The 16,716-nt window shown below is 44.5% G+C and overlaps 1 protein-coding gene across 3 annotated transcripts in view; it reads left to right on the plus strand.

Annotated features, from left to right (window-relative positions):
* SLC12A8 (solute carrier family 12 member 8) overlaps positions 1 to 16,716 on the plus strand; it is a 165,509-nt gene that overhangs the window by 38,347 nt on the left and 110,446 nt on the right. For all 3 annotated transcript variants that reach the window (XM_030210542.1, XM_030210543.1, XM_030210544.1), the window contains exon 5: positions 2,642 to 2,873. In XM_030210542.1, coding sequence (XP_030066402.1) covers positions 2,642 to 2,873 — 232 coding nt within the window. The remainder of the gene's footprint in view (positions 1 to 2,641; positions 2,874 to 16,716) is intronic.

The following is a 16,716-nucleotide window of genomic DNA, read 5'->3' on the forward strand; positions in this document are numbered from 1 at the left end:
AGCAGAGTTAGTGTGGGAGCATCTGGCACCTCCTAAATGGTGCATGACCTGCATTAAAATATTTAAAAATTTCCCCCCTTAAGTGCTGCAGTGTGTCTGAGCTTAGCTCTGGTGTACCAAGGGTGGGACGGTGGGGGCTGTCCACCCCGGGTGCAGGCAGCAAGGGGGTGCATGGAGCAGTTGTACGCTGGTTCCCTGTCCCCTCTCACGTTACTATTCCAGGGCAGGGCACTTTCAGAGCTGACAGCCATGTGACTGCTCCATGCGCCCCCAGGTGGTGAGGATGATGCGCATCGGGGGGAGGGAGTGATGTGCCGATGAGGGGGGGGGCATAGTGGTGACCCGCCCCAGGTGGCAGATAACCTAGGTACACAACTGGGGCTTAGTGTGCAGGATAATCCCAGATTTCACCGCACTTCAGGAAAAAGTTGAGGAGTTGACCTAGTGGTTAGGGTGGTGGACTTTGGAACTGAGGAACTGAGTTCAATTCCTACTTCAGGCACAGGCAGCTCCTTGTGACTCTGGGCAAGTCACTTAACCCTCCATTGCCCCATGTAAGCCGCATTGAGCCTGCCATGAGTGGGAAAGTGCGGGGTACAAATGTAACAAAAATAAAATAGATACTATTGGAGATTCTACATGGAATGTTGCTACTATTGGACATTCTACATGGAATTTTGCTATTCCACTAGCAACATTCCATGTAGAAGTCGGCCCTTGCAGATCACCAGTGTGGCCGCGCAGCCTTCTACATGGAATGTTGCTAGTGGAATAGCAACATTCCATGTAGAATGTCCAATAGTAGCAACATTCCATGTAGAATCTCAAATAGTAGCAACAGTGGAGGAGTGGCCTAGTGGTTAGGGTGGTGGACTAGGGTGGTGGCTTTTGGTCCTGAGGAACTGAGTTCGATTCCCACTTCAGGCACAGGCAGCTCCTTGTGACTCTGGGCAAGTCACTTAACCCTCCATTGCCCCATGTAAGCCGCATTGAGCCTGCCATGAGTGGGAAAGCGTGGGGTACAAATGTAACAAAAATAAAAAATAAATTAAAAAAAGGGCCCCTAAGAAAGGAAAGTATGCAGCCAATAGAGCTGAGCATTTGTTAATGTGTGTCAGTGCTCTTTAAAAAAAACTTTAGTGCACACTAAATTCATTTAACGTGTATTAGTTGATTCAGCATGCCTTAATTTGGTATGACCTAAAAATTCCCTATTAAAATGAATGTGTGACACTAACTGACCCTTCTCCCCCATTCCAAAAAAAAAAAAAAAATTAGGAAAATGTCATGAAAAAGAAGAGAAACTGCTAGAATTTTTTTTGCATGTAGGCACATCTTTCCAGGTCTTCCTTGGCTGGCCTAAGAACCCAGCACCTGGTTTGTGATCCAAATTCCAACCCTTGCCCAATTATACATTGCGGTTCCGGTGGGCTGCCTGTGTCCCTCTAGGATGCCTCAGAATATATTTTTGACAACAAAAAGAAAGAGCTGCTATAAAGTATTTTCTGTCTGCAATCAAAAACGGCAGTGATAGTATTAAATAGATTAATAGGCACCCTGCATGAAAACAGCTTAATTAACACTGCTTGATGTGTGAGAATCTTTTACTGTCTAGAAATAGAAGTTCAGCCTATCACCTGAAGGTGCTGTGGGATAAAGACCCAAGTGCAGTGTTCATTCTCTGCACCTTCTCCCTTCTCTTTCCTTTCTCTCCTCCCTATTCTTTTCTTTTTCCCTCACCCTCTGTCTCTGCTGGACCTTGCTGTATCACTTGTGCTGTAATATTACTTTTCCTCTTAGACCAGGTGCCCTCAAATCCCGTCCTTGAGGTCCACAACCAGTGGTGTGCTGGTAAATGTTTAACAACAGGCTCTCTCCCTGGTCCACCTCTGCGTTCCCCCCCCCCCCCCCCGAAATTGCAGAGCTGGCAATAGCCGAGGAGAGAGCCTGGGGGGGGGGGGGGGGTGCGGCACTGGACCACCACAGAAAATGTAAAAAAAAAAAAAAATTGGGCTCGGTGCATCAGAGCTGTCATATGCATGTGACAGCAGTGTCAAATTATTTATTGCATTTGTATCCCGCGTTTTCCCACCTCTTTGCAGGCTCAATGTGGCTTACAATATATCAAGAATACTGAAAATGAGAAGAGGATATACATTTGGTTTTACAGAAGGATTTTGAGTTACATGGTCATGAAATACAGGATAGTGGTATAACAGAAGACATTATCAGACATTAGAAATACAAGATAGTGGTGTAACAGAGACATAGAAAGACAGCTCGGATTCGCAAACAGCGAGCGATGCACAAAGAGGGATCCGTGCAGCTCATTTGCATGCGACCCCTTTGTGCATTGCTCGCTCTTTGTGAGTCACTAAAATTTTACTGAGGCAGTCATATTTTATGGCTGCCTTTGAGCATCGGGTCCCTAGTCCTGTCCCTTTTCACTGCAGGAGAAGTGCATGTATTGTGATGGGGTGGGTCAGTTTTCAGTTCAGAGAAAGTACTCCTTAGTTACCTAGGCAAATTCCTTTGAAGATCGCCCCTTTTTCCTCACGGTTGCAGCAGATTTAACAGTAATTCAGCTTTTCTCATTTAGTAATAAAAGCTTTTGAGTTGCTGACTTGAAGAATGCTGTCAGTGTGTTGCAGGTGCAATGTACATCACGGGCTTTGCCGAGTCCATCTCTGACCTGCTGAACCTGAGTAATATCTGGGCAGTGAGAGGCATTTCTCTTGTGGTGCTGTTGGGCTTACTGGGAATTAACCTTGCAGGCGTTAAATGGATAATTCGACTCCAACTGCTGCTGCTGTTGCTCCTATTCATCTCCACGCTGGATTTTGTTGTCGGGTCTTTCACGCACTTGGATCCAGGTAAAAGACTTTCATGAGCACATTTACCCATAAATTCTATGATCATGTTCGTGTCTGACACCATTAGATGGTTTTTCTGGATTGCGCACATGACTGCATTTTGGGGAAACAACACTAAAATACTTGGCCCGATATTCAAACTGATTTAAGCTACCAAGATAGGCTCCAGCCCCCTGCTGGCTGTTGATGTTTGTGGCACTTAACTGGACAGTGCCTCTGAATATTGCCACTAAGTGGCCATCTTAAGTCTGGGCAGGAGGAGGCATTCTGAGGGTGGAGTTGGTGAGGAGCTGGGAGTTATGTGGGAGATCAATGGTCCGTCTAGCACAGTATCCTGCTTCCAGCAGTGGCCAATTCAGGTCACAAGTACCTGACAAAATCCCAAATAGTAGCAAGATTCATGCTACTGATCCCAGGGACAAGCAATGACTTTCCCCATGTCTATCTCTAATAGCAGACTATGGGTGGGTAGGTGAGGTGGTGCACCCACCCGCCTACTCCCAGACGTTGCAGCTTAACATAGATTTTAAAACCAGCATTCATAGAAGATTAACTAGCCAGAACATCTCTGCAAAATAAGATAGATATTCAATAATTCTTATTCTTAAACAGTTTTGGAAGTTCACCAGTGGATAAGCTCAAAATATAAGGACCAGCTACCAAATGAGTTTGAAAAGAAATCCTTATTTTACAAGGCTATGTAACTAGCCAGCTTATTTTCGAAGGAGATCGCCGTCCATCTTCCGACACAAATCGGGAGATAGCCGGTGATCTCCTGAACCCAGCCAAATTGGTATAATCGAAAGCCGATTTTGGCTGGCGCCAACTGCTTTCCATCGCGGAGCCGGCCAAACTTCAAGGGGGCGTGTCAGTAGGGTAGCGAAGGCGGGACGGGGTGTGGTCACGAGATGGCCGGCTTTGCCCGATAATGGAAAAAAGAAAGCTGGCCCTGACGAGCATTTCGACGGCTTCACTTGGTCCCTTTTTTTTCTGGACCAAACTTCAAAAAGGTGCCCCAACTGACCAAATGACCACCAGAGGGAATCGGGGATGACCTCCCCTTACTCCCCCAGTGGTCACCAACCGCCTCCCACCCAAAAAAAATATATATATTTTTTGCCAGCCTCTATGCCAGCCTGAAATGTCATACCCAGCTCCCTGTCAGCAGTATGCAGGTCCCTGGAGCAGTTTTTAGTGGGTGCAGTGCACTTCAGGCAGGTGGAACCAGGCCCAACCCCCCCTACCTGTTACACTTGTGGTGGTAAATGTTAAGCCCTCCAAACCCCCCCCCCCCCCCCCCAAAACCCACTGTACTCACATGTAGGTGTCCCCTTCATCCCTGAGGGCTATGGTAGTGGTGTACAGTTGTGGGGAGTGGGATTTGGGGGGGCTCAGCACCCAAGGTAAGGGAGCTATGCACCTGGGAGCTATTTTTGAAGTCCACTCCAATGCCTCCTAGGGTGCCCGGTTGGTGTCCTGGCATGTCAGGGGGACCAGTGCACTACAAATGCCGGCTCCTCCCATGACCAAATGCCTTGGATTTGGCCAGGTTTGAGATCGCCGGCATTAGTTTCCATTATCGGCGAAAACCGATGCCAGCCATCTCAAACCCGGCCATCTCTGACATTTGGCTGGCCCCAACCGTATTATCGAAACAAAAGATGGCCGGCCACCTTTTTCGATAATACGGTTCGGGACTGCTCTTTGCGGCGCCGGCGATATAGATGGCCGGCGCCATTCGATTATGCCCCTCCACGTCAAATAACCTAATAGTTTGTCTGATTTACTGTTTCTTATGTATTGCAAACTGTCTGGATCGAGGCCACTTTTACTTATGGACAAAAATGGCAGTCGTTCCAAGCCCTGCATTGCAGGGGGCCCACAGATCAATTCTGTCTGTCACTGTTGCCCACTTGTAAAACTCTCCTTTGGGTCCTCTTGACACAAGCTGCAGACCCAAGTTTGGGGGGGCTCCATGGCTCTGCTTCTGACTTGAGCCCTGAAAAAGGACTGTGGTTCCAATGTTCTTACCATGGCAGTAGCAGCCACAGTCATGGTAGACTCCAGAGAGGTGCATTGCACTGGTCTGTAATGCCAGGAAGCCCATCCTCAAAAGGTTTCCAAGGGCGCCTGGTCTGGGGCATAAGGATTGAGTTGGTGATTCATAAATTGAAATAATGAATAAATGAAAGCAGATTAGTTTAATAGATTTCAGTTCTAGCGGTAGTAAGCAAAGGGTCGCTCATAGCTCTTCGGAAAAGTTGATGCTTTACATAACTTTGGCACAAGGATATTTTCTTTATAAAATTTGAGTTCTTGTGGGATAGAGCGCCATAATCTTCGTAAATAAGAGCAGGCCTTCCAGTCTGTGTCTCATGATTTTGAATATTGAGAAGAATGTGAACAATGTCAAATGCTTAAAAAAACCATTTATTAAATAATGCAGTGGTTGATGTAGTCCTGAAGGCATGACTTAAACTATTGCAAAAAAATGTTCCAATTGCTGCAGTTACTTGATTCTTCTAAATGTTTTTAAAATACTAAGCCAAGAAGGTTCTTGCATGGAGAGGATATAGGAAATATCTGTATAGTCTGATATTGCACACTGTAGAAATAATCTCTATATATAAAACGCACCTCCAACATTCTAATGAAGCCTCCATAAGTCCCAACATTCTAAATCTGTGCTGATGTAGATCAAAGTTTGCCCATGAGTGTTTGCCCTGCCCTCGCGTCCTGCAGGCAGACAGGCGGCCAGCCTGAACGTCGGAGGGAGACAGCCAGCCAGCCACCCAACCAACCAACCAAACAACCAGCCAGCCAGCCAGCCAACACACTCTCACACAGACAACCTCACTCTGTCACACACACACACACTCGCACATTCACTCTCTCTCTCTCGCACAGTCACTATCACACACACTCTCTCTCAAACATACACACTATGATGAAAACCTTGCTAGCGCCCGTTTCATTGGTCTCAGAAACGGGCCTTTTTTACTAGTAGTACTATATTTTAAATTAAGTATTAACCATAAATGCATATTACACTCATAGGAGCCCTTTTACAAAGGCGCACTGAAAAATGGCCTGCGGTAGTGTTTTGGGCAGAATCATTTTTCAGCACACCTGTAAAAAAATGCCTTTTTAAACTTTTTGCCAAAAATGTACGTGCGGTAAAATTGCCGTGTGTCCATTTTGGGTCTGAGACCTTACTGCCAGCCATTGGCCTAGCGCTAATGACCTACACATATCAAATGCCACTTGGTGCGCATTCGGAAATAAAATTTATTTTTTGAACACGCGTATCAGACGCGTGCCAAAAATGAAATTACCGCAGTAGCCAGGTGGAAACTCCATTTTGGTGTGCGTTAGGCACGCATGGACACATGGCTTAGTAAAAGGGCCCCATTAATTGCAATTAAAATTGGGTTTCTTTTTGAGTAATATGCAGTGCCACTAGGTGGCACATAAGCCCCATTATCTACTTGACCCTGTTATGACAGTGCTTTGGAACGTGAGCTGCAGAATGTCCGAAGTGGAATGTCCACACTCTTGCTTTCATTGCTTCCTTCCAAGCTGGACCCCACCATATCCTCTGTGTCTCTGCTCCCCACTCCCACCCCCTGCTTCTGTTTTCAGAGTGGCTGATTCTGTGGTCTGCTATTAGGGTCTATTGTATGCCTTGCTAGTGTAGTTCATCCATTCTTGCAGTGCTCCCAGCATTGTATCTGGCTTTACTCCAGCTGAACCTGCAGTTCAATAGACAGTCTGCTGTAGGTCTTGTTGCTCCAGTAGTGGCAATGGCTGGCCTAGGTTGAGCCATGACTACTGGATGCCCTGACTCACAGTAGCTGGGAAAGTCAGACCATTTCAGCTGCCTGGAGCAGCAAATATAGCGGGAATGGATTGATTTATAGGGCACTGATGTACTGTTGAGCCATAAAGATGCTAAGGGCAATAGTGGGAGCAATGGACAGACTATGTTTGTCTGCCTGCCATCAACCAATCGACCACTCCAGGGATGGAACAGAAACCAACTTTTATAGAGACAAATGGTATCTTACATTTGACACAGCATGGAAATTAGTTGGTAATATTTATTTATTTGAAAATATTTAATAGCCCCAAACCATCCTCCATTCCTGGTGGGGTACAAAGGTACATACATAAAATCAAAATAAAACAAATGATTACAATAAACACAACTAATAATAATAATAATAATAATAATAGAAAAACAAAGATATTTACCTTATAACTTGATCAATCTACCCCTGTTTCCTAAAGCCACAAGAATTCGCCATCCATCTGATCCCTGCTGCCAATTTATTCTCTTCAAATGACCCAGCAAATCTATTATTTTTGATTGTGTGTCGGTGCTAGCCAATATGTTTTGTGCAGCATGCAATTGTAAAAACTTAGTACCTTCTGAACATAGCACTCTGCAGGACATGTACAACCTCAGAGATGTAGGGCAACAGATCACCTTAAACCTAACATGTGAATATGCTGATTACTAGTTTAATGAGGGAAAGTCTAATGTGCAGAGACAATGACCACCAGTCAATACTCGGGCTGCAGAGAGTAGCCTGTAATACCTTAAATATATTCAAGGACAAACCTAAAATCAATGACTTATAATAATCCAACCTCAACAGAATTAGTTCTTGAAGAACAGTTCTAAAATCTGTTGGTTCAAGGATCATTCTTAACTTCCTGCATAATCTAAGCCTAAAATAGGATGTTGAGACCGAGTACTTAAAGAATGGTTTCAAAGCAAGGAAAGAATGCCGATAACACCCAAACGTATACTCTTAGATTGAATTGGTATAGTGATTTGGTCAACCTCAAGAAAAGACAGTAAATCTGGTAGAGATGTCCTACATACAAGAATTTCTATCTTGGCTAGTTTTATTGCCAAGAAATTTGAAGGCACTGACTTGTTTTTGCAAATAGGACTTTGCTCCAGATATAGCATGGTCTAAGCTGTCCTTTAAAATAAAATACAAATTGTACATTTGTCTATAATCTATAATGTATGTCAAGCTATCTATTTATATGTATGTATTTATTAAAAAGTGTAGTGGAAAGAGTAGATCCTTGAAGTACCCATCTACTCAGGGTATAAGGCTCTGTAGAAGACTCACCCATGACTGTCCTCTGGGTTCTACCAGTCAGCTAAGAGCACAAGCATTCAAGAACAGTTCCACCTAATCTAGGGGCAGCCAATCTACCAGGTAAAATGTCATGACTCAGTGTATCAAAAGCAGCAGTGATGTCTTAAGGCAACTAATACAAACTTCTCAGCCTGACCAAACCCAAGACAAATAACATCATCCATATATAACGAGGAGGTTTCTGTGCTATGAGATTTTCTAAAGCCATATTGATGATAATCCAAGATACAATTAAGATCCAAATTGATGTAACACAGTCTTCTCCAATATCTTAGTTAGAAAGAGTAAGGAAGAAATCGGACAAAAATGTACTGGATCATTTTTATCAACATCTCCTTTCTTGAGAATAGAACACACTGTAGGATGGAACATGTCTTGATTGGAGAGAGGATTCACCAAATCTGTCAGTAAAGAGCAATATCTTCTTTCATAGCTTTCAAGACAGAAGGAGAACATTCACCCTCAGGACAAAATATAGAATTCACTGAATCCAGGACCTGAAGCAGATCAGATGATTTTAGGAAAGAAAGCTGAGACCACAGGGACAGTTCTATAAAATGCACCAAAAATTAGATGCTCAAATGCTAAGCATAAATCCTGATTTGGCATCTGGGTGCCCAGATTCTGTTACAGAATACTAGTGTTAGTTGCCCATTTATGCCATGTCTATGGCAGTTGTCAATTGTGGGAGATGCCCATGTCCTGTTCATGCCCTACCTATGTGAATGCCTCTTTAGAATTACGCTATGCAAGTTGTATGCTAAGATTATAGCATCCTATATGATTACAATGTACTTTGCCTTGACTTGCTTTAGTGATAAAGGTGGATTTAGCAAATTTTAATAAACTATATTGCTTAGCACCCAGCTAGCACATTCACATAGGTGCTAGAATTCTATAATCTGATCATGGATTTTGTGGGGGGATAATTTACATACACAGTCAGAAGACAACAGGGGGTGAAATGATTAAATGCACACAATCTACCGAATCTACAGAATCTGCTACCAGGAGTACCAAGCAAATAATCTCTATAATCAGAGAGGAAACTAAGGAGTCAAACACTGATGTTGTTATCCACCTGGGAGCAAATGGCTTGTCCACTAATACCCCACTTGCAGTACAGAGAACTTTTCAGCAGCTGGAGGAGGGGTTAAAACCTTTGGTACAAACAATAACTTGAGACTAAACAAAAAACTGAACAGAAGATAAAAATGCCACTGAAATGTCAATGGAAAGGGATGACCACAAATGCTCGCAGTCTAAGCAATAAAGTTTATGACCTGCAAACCCTGATGTTAGAGGCAGACTTAGACGTTGTTGCAATCAAAGAGACATGGCTCAATAATTCCCATGAATGAGATGCAAATGTACCAGTCTATAATCTATTTAGGAAGGATAGAGGTGGTCGTAAAGGTGGAGGAGTAGCTCTGTATGTGAGAAATGATATCTCAGCGACTGAAATGACAGGGGCCTGGGAAAAGGAAGAAGTGATATGGATCACCTTAAAAAGAGATGATAAAACCTTTGTCCACATAGGTGTTGTCTACAGACCTCCGACACAATCGGAGGAACTAGATAAAGATCTGATTACAGATATCCAAAAGTTGGGAAAGAAAAGAGAGGTGCTGTTGCTGGGAGATTTCAATCTGCCAGATGTAGATTGGAATTTCCATCTGCAGAATCGGAAAGAAGTAGAGAGATCATGGATGCTTTTCAAAGTGCTGCTCAGACAAATGGTGACAGAACCCACGAGAGAGGGAGCGACGTTGGATCTGGTGCTCACAAATGGGGATAGTGTGTAAAATGTCCGATTGGGTGCCCAGCTGGGCAGCAGTGACCATCAAACAGTTTGGTTTGATATAACAGCTGAAGTGGAGGGCAGCCACTCAAAACTCAAAGTCCTGGATTTCAAGCATGCTGACTTTAGCAAAATGGGGGAATACCTGCGGAAGGAACTGATGGGCTGGGAGGACATACGAGAAGTGGAAGGACAGTGGTCCAGGCTGAAAGAAGCTATAAATATGGCCACAAACCTTTATGTAAGGAGAGTAAATAAAAGCAAGAGAAAAGGAAACCAATATGGTTCTCCAAGCAAGTGGCTGAGAAAATAAAGGCTAAAGAGTTGGCGTTCATGAAATACAGAAAAACTCAAGAAGAGGAACATGGAGAGGAATACCGGATGAAACCGAAAGAAGCCAAGAAAGAGATACGTCTGGTGAAAGTGGAAGAGCAAATGGCTAGAAATGTAAGGAGGGGCGACAAAAATTTCTTCAGGTATATTAGTGAAAGGAGGAAGACTAAAAATGGAATTGTGAGACTGAAAGATGCTACGAACCGCTATGTGGATAATGATGAAGAAAAAGCAAATTTGCTAAACAAATACTTTCGTTCTGTTTTCACTGAAAACAAATCCTGGAGAAGGACCACGATTGACTGGCAATAGTACATATGAGAATGGAGCGGATATAGCACTGTTCACAGAAGAGAGTGTGTATGAACAACTTGAAAATCTAAAGGTGGCAAAGCCATGAGACCGGACGGGATCCAGCCCAGGATATTGAAGGAGCTCAGAGAGATTGTGGCAGGTCCTCTTAAGATTTGCTTCATAAATCCTTGGAGACAGGAGAGGTTCTGTGGGATTGGAGAAGAGCAGATGTGGTCCCTCTTCATAAAAGTGGTGATAGTGAAGAAGCTGGAAACTACAGGCCGGTAAGCCTCACTTCGGTTATTGGAAAAGTAATGGAAGCGATGCTGAAGGAAAGGATGGTGAATTTCTTGGAAGCCAATAAGTTGCAAGATCCGACACAACGTGGTTTTACCAAAGGTAAATCGTGCCAAACGAATCTCATTGAATTCTTTGACTGGGTGACCAGAGAATTGAATCAAGGATGTGCTATAGATGTAATTTACTTAGATTTCAGCAATGTTTTTGACACGGTTCCTCACAGGAGGCTCTTGAATAAACTTGACAGGCTGAAGATAGGACCCAACGTGGTGAACTGGATTAGGAACTGGTTGACGGACAGATGCCAGAGGCTGGTGGTTAATGGAATTCACGCAGATGCGGGAAAGGTGAGTAGTGGAGTGCCTCAGGGATCAGTGCTGAGGCCGATTCTGTTCAATATATTTGTGAGTGACATTGCCGTCCCCGGACAAAACAGCCTCCCTACAGCTCCCGTGGGCCAGGTAAAAAAAAAAAAATTCATATTGGTTACATTAGCTAATCATAAGGAGATTTTAAACATTTACATTTGCAGAAATGCCAAGTCTCATTCATTAGGAGTGTGTTACACTCATTTGGAAGGTTTTTTTTTTTCACTCTCACACTCTTTGAGCCCTATTTCTCACTCCTCACAGCTTCAGTACCTGTGCCCTGATCTTGATCACTGCTTTCATGAAAGAGAAGCCTTAGAGAAGTAAAGCAAGAGGTCCAGATAGTAAGAAGAAATCTGAGCACACCTTCTTGCCTACTGCTTCCTCTTGCCCTGTCCCTTTTCCCTTTATTGCAAGTTCGTGTGCTCGGAAACTGATTGTACATAATTTTAACTACTGGGTGGAAGACAATTTTCAGCCCAAACAATTCACCCATGTTGCTCCCTACTTTGTATTCTTCCAGTGACTCCAAAGAAAAGCCAATATCCATTTACTGCTGCCTTGATTCATTTGCAAAGCAATACTACACTTAAATCAGTCTAGGTTTTATACCTTGGATGTACCATCTGAAAAATCTCACTCTTTGACCTTCAATCTCACTCCTTGGCATGGCGAATCTCCTTCTTTGAGATGATTCACCCTTGGCATCTCTGCACTTGGAAGGGAACTGATAAGAGCCAGAAAGGGGTCCTTGATGGTTTTGTTTGCTCAACTGCTAGAGCAGAGATCGGATTCATGTGCTTGGGACAAATGCAATAGAGTTGGAGTGGCCTAGTGGTTAGGGTGGTGGACTTTGGTCCTGGGGAACTGAGGAACTGAGTTCGATTCCCGGCACAGGCAGCTCCTTGTGACTCTGGGCAAGTCACTTAACCCTCCATTGCCCCATGTAAGCCGCATTGAGCCTGCCATGAGTGGGAAAGTGTGGGGTACAAATGTAACAAAAAAAAAAATAGATACTATTGGAGATTCTACATGTAATGTTGCTACTATTAGAGATTCTACATGGAATGTTGCTATTCCACTAGCAACATTCCATGTAGAAGCCTGCGCGGCCACATTGGTGATCTGCAAGGGCCGACTTCTACATGGAATGTTGGAATAGCAACATTCCATTAGCAACAGTGGAGGAGTGGCCTAGTGGTTAGGGTGGTGGACTTTGGTCCTGGGGAACTGAGAAACTGAGTTCGATTCCCACTTCAGGCACAGGCAGCTCCTTGTGACTCTGGGCAAGTCACTTAACCTTCCATTGCCCCATGTAAGCCGCATTGAGCCTGCCATGAGTGGGAAAGTGTGGGGTACAAATGTAACAAAAAAAAAAAGTTAAGGGCAATTCTAGATCTGGGCGTGTGCAGTTATGTGTGTCTTGCTTGTGCACTTATGCAAGCAAATGTACTAAATCAGGGCTTCTCAACCCAGTCCTCAGGGCACACCAAGTTCCATTGGGCTTTCAGGATATCCATAATGAATATGCATAAGAGAGTTTGGCATGCAAATATCTTGTGCATATTCATTGTGGATATCCTGAAAAGCCAATAAGACTTGGTGTGCCATGAGGATTGGGTTGAGAAGGCCTGTACTAAATGCCATTCTATAAAGCAGTGGCTCTGAACCCAGTCTTCAAAGCACACCCAGACAGTTGGATTTTCAGGATCTCCAGAGTAAGTGTGCATGAGATAGATTTGCTTGCACTGCCTCCGTTGTATGCAAATCTATCTCCTCCATATTCTTTGTGGGTATCCTGAAAACATGACTGGCAGGGTGTGCCCCGAGGACTGGTTAAGCAGCAAAGGACTCAAATACAAATCCACCTATGCATCCAGCTTTTCCTACTTAAGTGCACAACTATGGAACGCACTACCAAAAGCAGTAAAAACTACGTTCGACCATCTAAATTTCCGGAAAGCACTAAAGACAGACCTGTTCGGAAGAGCATACCCCACTGACCCAACATAAAAATACCTGGATATCTGCGACACAATGTAACCAAAGACCGATATGGACATTACCTGACTCTTCCTCTCCCTCTTTAAGTTCCCGCCAATTGAACCTACCATACATGTACCTCATTCTACCACAAGATCACCTTGTATTGTTCATACCTTGTATTTGTTTCAGACCAGAATCGGCTAACGCCGTTAACTGTACTACATAAGCCACATTGAGTCTGCAAATAGGTGGGGAAAATGTGTGATACAAATGTAACAAATAAATTAAGAACCATTGCTATAAGGGAGCATGTAAGTGTTATAGTGTGTAACTGCAAGGGGCATACAAGCGGGTAGAGTATGAGCAAGAAATGGGCATGCCTCCTACTCATGCATGCACCTTATAGATTACTCATGCATAATGCACTGAGGCATGCAAACTTACAGAATCCATAGACCTGGCTTAAGTGGGTGTGCCTAAGTGTAGGCGTGTCAATGCTTGGTTATGCTACTATTGTATAATGGAACCTTGGAACCAAGATCGTATTATAAAATTGGTTCTCAGAGCATAGCATCGAAGCACCTAACTTGAGGTGCTAAGCTATAGAATTGCCACCATTGTGGCATGGGAGATAAAGAGATGATGGGAGATCAAGTCAGGTCTGTGGTGAAGTGAAGCAAAAAAACAACAACCCAGAAAACCAAACAATTCCACGAAAGTCAAAGCAAGGAAACAAAGCAGGGTGAGAATGACCAATGCGATGAGTCAATATAAAAGCACAAGACCTTTATTTTACACTAGTGTTTTCTTGAAATCAAAAAATCAGCAAGCTTCACTTGAAGGAGGACTCAACACGGTCTATGTTTCGGTCTAATGCCTTCATGAGGAATCCAAGGCTGGGGCCAATATAAGAGACGGGCTGAAAAAAAGTAACCTTGAATGCATGTACAGCCGAGGAGGTCGAGTTTAGTCTCCTCTTATATTGACCCAAGCTTTGGACTCCTGATGAAGGTGTAGGCCGAAACACTGACTTTGTTGAGTCCTCCGTTTGCTGTTTTTGTTTTTTGATGTGCTGATTTCAAGCAAATGCTGGTGTAAACACAAATAAAGGACTTGCACTTTTGCATTGACTTATCGCTTTGGTCATTTTCACCCTCCTTTGTTTGCTTGCTGTGGTGAGGTGACCCAGTAGGCTACACTGAGCACGGTATCTTTCGAGAGCCACCGTATTATTAGAGCTGAGCTGGAATTAGATTTTCTAAGTGATGCAGCTCTGAGTTTGTGAGATGGGGTAAAGGAAGGGTATGCTCATAGCGTACAGCTTATCTCACCAACCTTTGTCCTCCTCGATTGCAGGCTTTCTGGCACAAAGTACCTGCAGTGTGCCAGCTGCCACCCATCGCTAACAGGGCCGGTGCTAGACAAGTGGGGCCCAAGGGCTAGGGAGGGGGCCCAAAAGCTTGATTGCAGATTGTCTCTCTTTTAGTCAGGTTTGGGGCCCCCAGTGGCATAGGGGACCAGGGCAACTGCCCTGTTTGCCCACCACTAATGCCGGCCCTTGCTAATAAGTGACAATATCCCAGTTTGATCTGGAACAAGCTGGTGAGCACATGAAAAAAGAGAGTGAAAAGAGGATTTCGGCAGTGTGTCTTTATTCAATTATACCCGCTTACTTTGCCCAGCTTTTTCCAATTATAATGCATTGACTTTGCATGACATCACTTTTGAGCCACAGCCCAGTCTGTGCAGCAGCCTGCTGAAGAGAAGGGTATTCACAGGTTACCTACCCAGTCATTCGGGGCAGGAACTTGCTGCAGATGTGTTTAAAAAAAAATGATAACATTGATAGACAGACACAGGAAAGTGCTGGAATGAATGGCTTGCTGAGTATTGCCAGAATCTCCCTGGCAAAGGCTTTTTGCTGCTGCCTTGCCTTGTTTGACTTAAATGGATATTTAAAAAAGAAAAAATTTCTTTCCCCTCAAATTATGGGGCAGTGCCCCAAATCTGTTCTAGCTGTACATGGAGGGAAGAGCTGAGATTGCAGTGGCAGTTAGGCCACACTGAGGTGTGAATATACATTTCCTCAAAGTACTGGTGGTACTATGTGCCACCTCTGCCGGGCTGGGGGTCATTACAGCTACTATTTCTGGCTATATGGCAGACCAGGTGAACAATTTCGTGGAGGTAATACCAGCTTGTGGGTTTAACTCTCTGGGAATCTGTTTTGGGTTCCAGGTCAGGAATTAGGAAACCATTGGCACCAAAATCCTCCCCACCCCATACCTTCCCTTCCCAATAAATTAGTCCGGGACAGATATTTTTCAGAACCAAGGCTTTACTGAAGGTCTTAAGGGGTTATTGACAAAAACCAAATGATGACAGGGTATAACATTATTAAACGGTTATAGTTATTTGGGTTCCGCTTGGATTCTCCCTTATAGGTGGAGAACCCCCTCCTCTCTGACTCCTTCCTGAACTCAGATGTGGTCACAGGGTGCAGTTCTGTGGCAGCTTCTGGCCCTTCTTGTCACAGATCCAGAGAACATCCTCTATCCTCCCCTTCTTTTCCAGGATGGGGCTCCCTCCAGCTCCTTCGTGTTCCAGAGAGACTTGCTTCTTCCTTCACTCCTCTCCTGGCTTATCCAGTCAAAGACGTCTTCTCCTTCATGTGCATTTTAGTTGTACAGCAGCTTAGCCAAAGACCCAGATGACTGTTGGGTCTGTTGTTTCATGCTAGTCCTCGTTTCCCTCCAAGAGAGGTCTCTTCCTACACTACCTCGCCGGCCATGAGAATCCTCCCCTATTCCTTAAACCGTAAGGGGTTGATATTCACAGCGATTCACATTCGCTGCCTGCCGCCGGCCTCTCAGACTTCTCTCTACTGTGTCCTGCTCCTGAGTAAACAGGAAGTTATGTCAGACAGGGCAGGATGTGTAGAGAGAAGTCTGGGAGGTCGCTGGCAGGCATCAAATGTGAATCGCTGCCGCAGCTTGGCAACCTGTGCAAAGCAAGTGGAGGTAAACTGGGAAAGGGGGGGGGAGGGAGGGGTTTGAGAGAGAGGGGGAAAAGATGTTGGACTGCTTATGGGCATGCAGGCATGAGGTGAATAGAAAGATGGTGGACTGCTTGCAGTTTTTTTTTTTTAACCTTGTATCGGTTCTGTGATGCTGCTTTCTCTAAAGTGCCGCCTGAGGCCTCCGCCTCAGTTTTTTTTTTTTTGTTACATTTGTACCCTGTGCTTTCCCACTCGTGGCAGGCTCAATGCGGCTTACATGGGGCAATGGAGGGTTAAGTGACTTGGCCAGAGTCACAAGGAGCTGCCGGTGCCTGCAGTGGGAATCAAACCCAGTTCCCCAGGACCAAAGTCCACCACCCTAACCACTAGGCCACCCCTCCACTGTTGCTACTATTTGAGATTCTACATGGAATGTTGCTATTCCAACATTCCATGTAGAAGTCGGCCCTTGCAGATCACCCATGTGGCCGCGCAGGCTTCTAAATGGAATGTTGCTAATGGAATAGCAACATTCCATGTAGAATCTCCAATAGTAGCAACATTCCATGTAGACTCTCCAATA

Source organism: Microcaecilia unicolor, chromosome 7 (assembly GCF_901765095.1).
Source record: "Microcaecilia unicolor chromosome 7, aMicUni1.1, whole genome shotgun sequence".
Taxonomy (NCBI): domain Eukaryota; kingdom Metazoa; phylum Chordata; class Amphibia; order Gymnophiona; family Siphonopidae; genus Microcaecilia; species Microcaecilia unicolor.